Source organism: Glycine soja, chromosome 12 (assembly GCF_004193775.1).
Source record: "Glycine soja cultivar W05 chromosome 12, ASM419377v2, whole genome shotgun sequence".
NCBI lineage: Eukaryota > Viridiplantae > Streptophyta > Magnoliopsida > Fabales > Fabaceae > Glycine > Glycine soja.
The window spans coordinates 36,953,984-36,965,230 of record NC_041013.1 but is presented as its reverse complement, the minus strand read 5'-3'; the positions used below and the strand labels follow the sequence as shown (position 1 = coordinate 36,965,230).

The following is an 11,247-nucleotide window of genomic DNA, read 5'->3' as shown; positions in this document are numbered from 1 at the left end:
AATTTTTTTTACTTACATCATGCCAAGATACAAACCACAGAAATTCAAAATTCTAGCAATGCACGTGGATGTCATGATTCTTTACCTTTCTAACCACAATAATTTGTAGCTGGTCAAAAACTTTCTACGTGTTTTTCCTAAAAGTTTATAATATTATTGGAACCTGTCAACCAAATATGTAACATCAGAAAATGATGTTACAATATTATACAAGAGGGGGGAAGGAAGAAGGAAAGAGAGAGGAATGCGCACGAAGTACGTGGATCTTGCACCACACAGTCCTGATAATACCCCACGTTTTTACTTCAAAGTGGTTTTATCTCATATAATCTGAGAATTTGAGGTTAAAACTTGACTCAATCCTAGAAACTCGATTTGTACGGTAAAAAAGATTATACTATGATGATATTTCACTTAGTCTTTCTGATTAGATAATTAATCTTTTGAGAAACATTGGCAACTAAACATGTCACAATTAAGGCCAGTCAAAAATGACCAAAATTAAGGCAGCTTTCTAACATATAAACACATAAAACATAACGAACTGTAAGTAGCTATACCATTAGAATTTGGAATTATTCGCTATCATCAAGACCTCATTTTCTTGGGTCACCATTCCTCATTACTGCTATACTGCCAACTCTCCTACATACATCCACAATAATATCATCATCATAAAAGCTCTTGCTCCTTATATGTTGAGCTTGCCCTTTCTGACTATTCTCCTTTAACAAGCATTTTTCTTAATTAGAATCTACTCTTACCTCTTTCTCTATATCCCTCCCTCCTTAGTCTTTCTGAAAATCCACCAACCAACAATTTTGTCTTAACTGTAGAAGTAGAATGGAGGGGATGAACTTCAGTTCTTTATACAATCCTCAACTTGCCTCTAGCTCTAAGAAAAGTTACAGTAAGCAAGAGTATAATCATTCAGGGGAGCATCATCATCTCAATGAAGAAGGTTATATGTCTCCCTCTTTCAATCTGCGGAATATTTCAAAGCTCATTCTTCCCCCACTGGGTGTTTCAAGCCAGAATCCAGTTAACTCAAAAGGATGGATCATATCACCAATGGATTCCAGATACAGGTACACTTATTATCTTACCACTAATTAATTAAGACCCCGATTTGGAAAAACCGTACGTGTGTGTTTCTCTAGGTGAATTCCTAACACTGCTATATATAGGTGCCTTCTGATTAATGTTTATTGCCCAATTAATATGATATGAACTTGTTAGAGAATTTTTTTTATTTTGAAGTTCTTTACTTAAAATTTTAAGCTTTTAACTTGATTAATTCTTTATAGTACTTCCTTAATTTGAAGCAAATATATATTTAATTACAAATTTGAGGGGCTTAAAATTTTCATTTTGGTTGGATATATGTGCAGGTGTTGGGAGAGTTTTATGGTTCTTCTGGTAGCATATTCTGCATGGGTGTATCCCTTTGAAGTTGCTTTCATGCACAAGTCTTCTAATATGAAAATCTACATTGCGGACAGTGTTGTTGATCTTTTCTTCGGTATTGATATTGTTTTGACATTCTTCGTGGCTTACATTGATCGAACCACTCATCTACTAGTTCGAGACAAGAAGAAGATTGTAGTGAGGTTAGTTATAATCTGTTGCAAAAACCAAACTTTGGCAACTAATAACTGCTAATTAATTATTTATTTGCCTCTTAATTGGATCATATTTATAGTGGTGGTTCCCTCGGTCTAGATCAGGACAAACAAAAAGAAACTACTAATTTATTTATACATGTCTTCAGCTATCTATCTTTAAACAATTTTACTATTTTATAATTCTAAAGAATTTGAATGCAACAATATAAAGTAAAAGTTTTATTATTCCAATATAAAAATAATAATAATAATAAAGTTCATTCACCACACTATTTAATATTATCTTAACACTGGAAGAACTTGATTTGGCACAACATATTATTCTCTCTCCCGAAGCAAGCATGAGGGATTAATTCTGATCTGATTTCGTTTCCAAACGCGGGGCCTAATTTCCACCTAAGTTTGATAACTTTGATTTGTGTTAGACCAAACTTTTCAGGGGTCGGTTTTGAATAATCAATCAAATTCAACCCGATAAAGGTCTTTGTTCTAATAATATTGAGTGATTATTGCTTTCTAGATAACGGACATCTGGTTCAGTTTTATCACCAAAATATTGGCCAGGTCCAAGTACCATAAAATAAATGTGAAGATACTAGAATGTCAAAAACGGGCCAGCCCAATTTAGTTGTTGGGTCCAGTATTTGCATCACCTTCTGTCCCTATTCACACTTTTAAATTATTTTTGGTAAAATTGTATTTTGACTATACTCTTATATATCAGTTTTTTCTGGTACATACTCTTATATATGAGTTTGATTTTATTATTCTGGAGTTGAAATTTCAAAAGCATGAAAATAGAAATGATTTTCGGAATTGTTTGAAACATGAAAAAAATAAAATTAGAAATTTGTTTTTGAAATTGAGATTTACATTTCAGAGTTTTATTTCCTAAGTCTTGTTTGACTCACTGTTGGTTTTTGTGGAGAAAATTATAAAAAACAGAGGAGAGGAGAGAGACAATACGTATGCAGAGGAAATAGAATTATTCTATTCTAATTCAAAATTATTCTCAGCAGCGATACAATAAATAGCAAAAGATAAACTAATTAGATAACAAGATATTAACAAAACATAATATTAAAACTAACTTGCTCCTTAAAGATAAGAGGAACTACTGATTGACTAGGCTAATCCATTAAAACTGACTTACTCCTAAAATATAGGAAATCAACTTATTTACTAAATCCTATTTTAAAAACTGAAAATTAAAATATTATGCAGTTACAAAAGTATATCTTCAACACTCCTCCTTGCTTTTGGAACTGCAAACTCCAATTCTTTGAGTTCAAGTTTGTTGATAGGTAGTGACTTTGTAAACATGTCAGCCAATTGATCTTTAGACTTGCAGTAAATTAAGTTCACTTCTCCACTTTGTTGCATCTTTATCAAATAATAAACTTGGATGTTGAAATGTTTAATCTTCCCATGACACACGGGATTGTTTGCAATAGCAATGGCTACTTGATTGTCAACAAAAATTCCAGTTTTATTCTTTTTAGAAAATAGAATGTTTGATCTTGTTGAAGTGAGATACATTAGACATCCAATCAAGCTCCCACAATATCCTTCATCAATGTTATCAACACCTTCTTCCTTGCTAAACTCTTCCTTTTGATTCATTGGTGTGCTAACAGACTTGCATTCTTCCATTTGAAACTTTTTCAAATTTTCTTTTGCATATTTCCTTTTTTTCATGTTTAGCATTCTTTCAAGATGGCAATGATCAAGTCTCTTGTGCTTGAATTCCATGGGTGTGACTTGAGTGAAATAGGTTGTATGCTCTTCCTCTGCTGGATCAAATGAAAAGCTTTTACCTTTCATTTTAACCCTTAGAACTTCCCGGCCAAAAATGTCATAGATAAAGCAATGTTGATGTTCAAATGACACTTTAAATCCCTTTTTAATCAACTGACCTACGCTTAACAAGTTTTGGTCAATGTTAGGTATATAAAGAACATCTGATATTAATTTGATACCTGAACATGTTGAAATTGCAATAGTTCCTTTTCCTTTTACTGGAATATAGCCACCATTCCCAATTCTGACCTTTGAGACATTAGTTGGCTTCAAATCTTTGAATAAGGTCTTATCATATGTCATGTGGTTCATACAACCACTATCAATCAACCAACTTTCCCTTGATTTACTACTCAAGAAGCATGTGGCCACAAACAGTTGGTCCTCTTCTTCTTGATTAGCAATCTGAGCTCCCTCATCATGGTGATTTTTGTTGGGGCAGATCACCGCTTCATGTCCTATCTGGTTGCACTTGTTACATTTTGCATCTGGTCTCCTCCAACATCTGAAAGGTGCATGACCTTTTTTGCCACAATGATGACAAGGTGGATAATTTTTCTTTTTATCCTTACCTTGGTTGTTTGCACTATTTTCGTTGCTTGCTGGTTGATTCTTCTTGAAAAAATCCTTTTTGCTTTCATCAACTTCATGATGTTTGGCGGGCAAAGCACCTTCGACAACACGATCTTGCCTCATCAACCTTCGCTGCTCTTGAGCTTGCAGGGCGTGTAGCACTTCTGCCAATGTGATTTTCGACAGATCCTTTGTGTTCTCCAATGAAGCTATAGATGCTTCATACCTCTCCGGCACCGTTACCAAAATTTTCTCTACAATTCTCGAATCAGCAAAATCACTTCCCAACAACTTTATCTTGTTGGTAATACCCAACAATTTGTTTGAGTATTCTTTGATTGTCTCTGACTCTTGCATCCTTTGAAGCTCAAATTCTCTCCTTAAATTCAGCACTTGCATGATTCTGATGAATATCATTTGTGAAACACCAGTGAACAAACATGACCTCGCCTTTGCCTTCTTCATCTTTCTTTCCTTGTGATTTTTAATTTGGGCCATGGTGGGATTTTCAGGCAGCGGATATATTTCATAATCCTCTTCCACAGCATCCCATAAATCCAAAAGACTCCATATAGGATTGCATTTTCACTTTCCAAAGATCATAATTCTCTCCATCAAAGATTGGAAGAGTTATGTGGGAAAAACTTGCTTCACCTTCCATGGTAGAGGTCCCGTAAGAATAAGGCTCTCGATACCAATTGTTGGTTTTTGTGGAGGAAATTATAAAAAACAGAGGAGAGAAGAGAGACAATACGTATGCAGAGGAAATAGAATTATTCTATTCTAATTCAAAATTATTCTCAGCAGCGATACAATAAATAGCAAAAGATAAACTAATTAGATAACAAGATATTAACAAAACAGAATATTAAAACTAACTTGCTCCTTAAAGATAAGAGAAACTACTTATTGACTAGGCTAATCCATTAAAACTGACTTACTCCTAAAATATAGGAAATCAACTTATTTACTAAATCCTATTTTAAAAACTGAAAATTAAAATATTATGCAGTTACAAAAGTATATCTTCAACACTCACAGACCAGTTGTAGAAAAACAAATTCCGGAATCTATGTAAAATGAGAAGAAGAAAAATATTAAAGGAGACAAAACGACCTCAAGCCACAAAGAAAAAGAGAAATAAAATGAGGAGGGATGACAAATCCAAAGGGACAGGAGTGAGGTAGGGACTAGGGCAGAAACTAAGAATCAGAGGGTTTCCAGAAGTAAAGAGACAACGGGTGTTACATGGTATTTATAGAAGGAGAAATGCTAACAAAACATCTTTTAATCCACTCTTTAAATACATCCTCTGATGTTCGTTAAAATTTATTAAAAATCAAAAAGTTATGTAGAGTTTCATATTTTATTTAGTAAATTTCTCTAATGATGGTATAATTTTTAATAAATTTTAATCAATATAAAAATATGTTATAGCACTCCTCTTACATAAGAGATAATAATTCTGGAAGATGATGAATTAAAAAAAAGGAGGTGTGAATAGTATGAAGCTATGAGATATCATAATTTTGCATGAAAAATATTTATTATATTTTTTCTTTCATCTCATTTTCTTTCTACTCTAATTCATCCCAAATGGGATAATTGCCAAACCCATATGACAAGGAAATTAAGAATGCAATAATATTTGCGTAAACTTAGTCATACTCTTGCATGTTATCACGTAAGCTATTGAATAACATCACTCCTAGTTTCACAATACAAAAAATTTCTTTTTAAATATGAAAATTGATAAATGGTACGAAATTATGCATATCTTTTTCACTCTCCTTTGAATCATGCATTGCCTGTTGTTTGATTTGAAAATTGAAATTACTGTGTTTTCATACAATTTTTTTCGTGTCATATGGCATTTAATAATTCATATTGAACACATTTCTTGCGTAATTTGAATAGTATCTTTTTTTCCATATTCAAAGAGAAGCTAAGAGTTGGAAGAGTAAATAATCACCTGGAACAAAGGAATAAGAAACAGGGTATATACCTAGCACTCCTCTTATAAGCAAGTGCCATCTAATTGTATTTTTACAAATTTAGACTATGTGACTAAGGTGGTCTTGTTTTGCTAAGTTTGTCCAAATTATATACATATGTAGTAAAGTAAAACTAATTAAGATAGTGTTAGTAACGTGGTAGATACTTGTCTACATGGTTCGTGATGGATTTGGCATCAACTATACCATACGAGGCAATTGGATATTTGTTCACTGGCAAACGGAAATTGGGTCTCCCATACTTCCTCTTGGGTCTGTTTAGATTTTGGAGAATCAGACGGGTCAAGCAATACTTCACAAGGTTTTCCATCTTTCTTTTTCTAATAATAATCAATCCACTTTAGTACCATTATTACGATGTTAAAATTGATCTAGCTGCATTCATTTGCCAGGCTTGAGAAAGACATCAGGTTCAGCTATTTCTGGGTCCGATGTGCTAGGCTTCTTTCTGTATGTCATATTTCATTTCACTCCTATTTCAAAAATATTTTCACTATATGCTTTAGTCAATAAACATCTGCTATATTCTTTCATTAAAACTCCTCATTTTTCAGGATTTTGCCAATGCTTACAAAATACTATTTGCTGCCAAAATGACTTTATTTTTATTTCTTTGAAATGTTGCACTTAAGAAAATGGAAGACACACTCACCCACATACAAAAACATTTAGCTTCGACTAGACAAATCACATATTATTTTTGAAATACAAAATATTGAAACATTTATATGAAATCTGGTGCAGGTAACACTTTTTTCAATTCATTGTGCTGGTTGTCTCTATTACATGCTAGCTGATCGTTACCCCCACCAAGGAAAGACATGGATTGGAGCTGTGAACCCAAACTTCCGAGAGACAAGCCTTCGGATCAGATACATTTCGGCCATGTACTGGTCCATCACTACCATGACCACTGTAGGTTATGGTGACCTCCACGCCGTCAACACCCTAGAAATGATCTTCATTATTTTCTACATGCTCTTTAACCTTGGCCTAACAGCTTACTTGATTGGTAACATGACAAATCTTGTTGTTGAAGGAACTCGCCGTACCATGGAGTTTGTAAGTATTGCTTCACATTTATGTCACTTTTCTTTGGTTCACCTAGGAGATATAAATAAACTTTAGGTCATGTACATGTACTATATAAAATAATTTATATAGGTTATGATTAGCTAGTGTTGGAGATTATATTTATGTCATCCTTTTTCTTATTGATAACTTTGTTAAGTCGTGATCAGGCAGTTAGTTATTTCTGTTAAGAGTTAGTTTCAGATTTTATTAGTTAGTATTTGTCAGTTGTTTCTGTCTTCCCCCTAAAGTTATAAATACTGGTGTATATGTGAATCTTGCTTAATAATGAGATTGGATAGTCTTCTCTGCCAAAGTTCTCTTTCTCTTTACTCCATGTTCTCTACTTTCTTTAGTTCAGATTCTTGACAACTTGGAATCCATCTAGGTTTCTTGGAATGCTGCCAGAGTTATATGTTATTGTGACTAATGTCCCATGTAACTTCATGTCATTATCTGTGCAGAGAAATAGCATTGAAGCAGCATCAAATTTCGTGAGCCGAAATCGGTTGCCTCCAAGGTTAAAAGAGCAGATCTTGGCTTATATGTGCTTAAGATTTAAGGCAGAGAACTTGAATCAGCATCAGCTTATTGAACAGCTTCCGAAATCGATTTGCAAAAGCATCTGCCAGCATTTGTTTTTTGCAACTGTAGAGAAAGTCTATCTTTTCAAAGACGTCTCAAAAGAAATTCTTTTGTCCCTGGTATGAAAAACTAAACTTGATTCTAACAATTGTATGGAACCATTGTGCAATTAAATTGATGGGGATGAATTGTTGATGTGCAGGTTGCAAAAATGAAGGCAGAATACATACCACCAAGAGAGGATGTTATCATGCAAAATGAAGCACCAGATGATATTTACATTATAGTCTCTGGCGAAGTGGAGATCATCCATACTGAAATGGAGAGAGAAAGAATTTTGGGGACTCTACATACTGGGGACATGTTTGGAGAGGTTGGTGCACTTATTAGTAGACCTCAGAGCTTTACCTACAGAACCAAGACTCTAACACAGCTCCTGAGACTCAAAACCAATACTCTTATGGAAGCAATGCAGATTAAAAGAGAAGACAGACAAATACTCAAAAATTTTCTTCAGGTGGGGTACTATCTTGGCTTGTGGGTCATAGGTCTTAATGCTTATGGTCGGTTTCAATTCTGAAATATAATAGCTGTGATGCAAATGCAGCATATCAAGCAGCTTAAGGATCTGAGTATCAAAGATTTGATGGTGGAGAATGTGGAAGAAGAGGACCCTAACATGGCTGTGAACTTGTTAACTGTGGCTAGCACTGGCAATGCTGCTTTTCTTGAGGAGCTTCTAAGAGCAGGTTTGGATCCTGACATTGGAGACTCCAAAGGGAAAACTCCATTGGTATGTTCATATCTAATATTCATGTTCTTATTCATTCCTTTTTATATTTCTTTCAATCAAATAAAAAATATGCACATTCTAAAATTGTTCTTGAATATCTGGTCCAGATCTCATAAGTATTTTTTTTTATAAAAACAAATGGACCTCGTTACCAAATAATTTAACCTTTTACATGATTAGTTCCTTCCTTTACTATAGTTCTTATCACAGCTTTAAAACTAGCAAGAGATTTATTCGTCAACTAATTGTTACTTGTTGTGCAGCACATAGCAGCATCAAAAGGGCATGAAGAGTGTGTTAAAGTCTTACTCAAGCATGCATGCAACATGCATATAAAAGGTATAACATACTTATTCCCTTTCTTAAACTTAAATTTCCCTCTGAATTTTTCTTGATTATATATAGTTCACTTTCATGAAATGATTTATATTCTAATTATTGGCAGACATGAATGGTAACACTGCAATATGGGATGCTATAGCATCAAAACATTACTCCATATTCCGGATCCTCTTCCAGCTTTCTGCTGTCTCTGATCCTAACACAGCGGGCGATCTCCTGTGTACAGCAGCAAAAAGAAATGAACTAACAGTGTTGACCGATCTTCTAAAGCAAGGACTAAACGTTGACTCCAAAGATCACCATGATACAACTGCAATCCAAATTGCCATGGCAGAAAATCATGTGGACATGGTTCATTTGCTTGTCATGAATGGTGCAGATGTCTCTGATGTGCATAACCATGAATTTTGTTCATCCACCTTAGATGAAATGCTGCAGAAGCGTGAAATTGGGCATCTAATTAATGTAACTGAGGTCATGCGCAGTGGAGTTGTATTAAAGGGGAAACATCAAGAACAGGAGCTCAATGGAGGAAGATCTAATGGACTAAAGTTTCCAAGGGTAAGCATATATAGAGGTCACCCTGTAGTTAGAAGAGAAAAAGGTTCGGTGGAAGCTGGGAAGCTAATAAGGTTGCCTGATTCATTAGAGGAACTCAAAACTATTGCAGGTAACATTTCAAATTTCCATCAAGTCAGCATTGAAATTATGAAAATCTCCACTAATCAAATTTCTAACCCCATCTGTTATTAAATGGTTGTCTATATAAATTCACCAAAAAAAGTATAGTTTTGTTAAGTGTACATTGTTTGAGAAAGAAAATTTGCAGGTCTTAGTACACTAAAATGTTTTTGTTTGTATATTGTATCTTCTTCAACAGGTGAAAAATTTGGGTTTGATGCAAAAGATGCAATGGTGACAAATGAAGAAGGAGCAGAAATAGATTCCATTGATGTGATCAGAGATAATGACAAACTTTTTTTTGTTGAATAATCTGAGATGCGAAAATGTCAAGTGTAAATATATAATCTCGCACAACAGAATTACTTACAAGTTTCTTTTGTGTTAGTAATTTTGTCTTCTTCCTGTAGCCATAAAGAAGTGGCTTGATTGGAAACATTTTTCAGTTGACTTTTGGTTTATAATTCATAGTTTTTTACTTCCAATAACTGAAAAATCACTTCCTATTACACAAAATACAGTTGACATTTTTCTTTTTCTTTTGGTGTTGGATTAATTAAAGAATTAATAGAGAACAGTTTTGAGTTGCAGGAGGAACAAGATCAAAAGGAATTCCATTGTCTTGCTAGTAGGAATCAAATTGTGGTACTCAAATCGTTATTGTCGAGGTTATGAATCCTTAAAGAATTGCAAATGTTAATTTCATTTATTATTTTAGCATAACATAATTGAACCGTAATGGGAAAGACCTGCCAAGTGTGCTCTGCTAGGCAGCATCCCGACCAAGTCACCAAACTACCTGTCTAAGTGCCTGACCCAGCCCAACAGCTTGATGACATGCTTATTATAACACCAAACACATTATCATAAGTTGAGGGGGATAACGTAATGGTTGCTAACAACTTCCTTTTTAACAAAATGTTGTAAGGTGGAGCTAAGCAGATACTATATGACACGAAAGAGACGCTAACACTCCTAAAAATGGGAGTATAAAATCGTCTTAATCAAAGCCCACAAATCAAACAACCAAAAGAAACAAAGGTTACAGCAAAATAAGAATAGGAAAATATGGTGGGTTGGATAATTAAGGAAGAAGAGAAAGGGAAAAAGTGTGGAATATAAGTGTGAGATAAAATTTCACATCATAAACTTCAGTCTTAATATTTTGGGTTAAAGTGTGATCATGACGGTTAAGATGACGGTAATACATCTTAGACTCTGACACCTGAGTTTCTATCCTCACTGCGGGGAATGATTTTTATATATGGCATTTGACCTACACTCTATATATTGTCATTCCTAATAACAAATCGTGATCTCTACTATTGAAATAATTTAAGTGTAGAATAGAAGCTCACTCTCAACATCATAAGTCTCATAAGGTTTAATCTCTCGAAATGTAATAATGTTACTATTAATTTGATTTAGGTGTCAAAATATTTTTGACAGACATTCATGCTACTACCGTGAACCACCTTTCTTGAGTGTTCAGATTTCAAACAACTTCATGCCGCTAATAAGCCACGAATTTATATGAAGAGAATAAAATAATTGAGTGTATAATTCACAAATTTGCTTTCTTGCAGAGCAACATTAAAATTGCGATGATGTTAGAAGATAATTTGTCTAAAAAATAGAATTTATATTAAAAAAACATATAAATGAATTCTTTTATGTCCTTTTATATTTTTTAACTATTTTACCAAACTAATTTTAACAAATGCTTCTAATTAAATAAAACAGCTTATTAATTTTCAGCTAA

At 33.8% G+C, this 11,247-nt stretch overlaps 1 protein-coding gene across 2 annotated transcripts; it reads left to right on the top strand.

Moving 5' to 3' along the window:
- The first annotated feature begins 556 nt into the window (after positions 1-556).
- LOC114380099 (potassium channel AKT2/3-like) lies at positions 557-10,023 on the top strand. Of its 2 annotated transcripts, none has more exons than XM_028339029.1 (11): positions 557-1,088; positions 1,392-1,610; positions 6,156-6,314; positions 6,406-6,463; positions 6,758-7,075; positions 7,549-7,788; positions 7,872-8,186; positions 8,277-8,462; positions 8,726-8,801; positions 8,908-9,474; positions 9,685-10,023. In XM_028339029.1, the coding sequence occupies exons 1-11, from the start codon at positions 844-846 to the stop codon at positions 9,795-9,797; spliced, it is 2,496 nt and encodes an 831-aa protein (XP_028194830.1). In that variant the 5' UTR covers positions 557-843; the 3' UTR covers positions 9,798-10,023. The 2 variants fall into 2 exon arrangements, with proteins under 2 accessions (XP_028194830.1, XP_028194831.1); XM_028339030.1 differs by having other exon boundaries at positions 558-1,088; positions 6,145-6,314.
- The last annotated feature ends 1,224 nt before the right edge of the window (positions 10,024-11,247 follow it).

Coding starts and splice junctions, on each gene's coding strand:
- LOC114380099 (XM_028339029.1), top strand. CDS start 844: ATGGAGGGGATGAACTTCAGTTCTTTATACAATCCTCAACTTGCCTCT. Junction 6,464..6,757: donor GATGTGCTAGGCTTCTTTCT/GTATGTCATATT, acceptor AATCTGGTGCAG/GTAACACTTTTTTCAATTCA. Junction 8,187..8,276: donor TACTCAAAAATTTTCTTCAG/GTGGGGTACTAT, acceptor ATGCAAATGCAG/CATATCAAGCAGCTTAAGGA.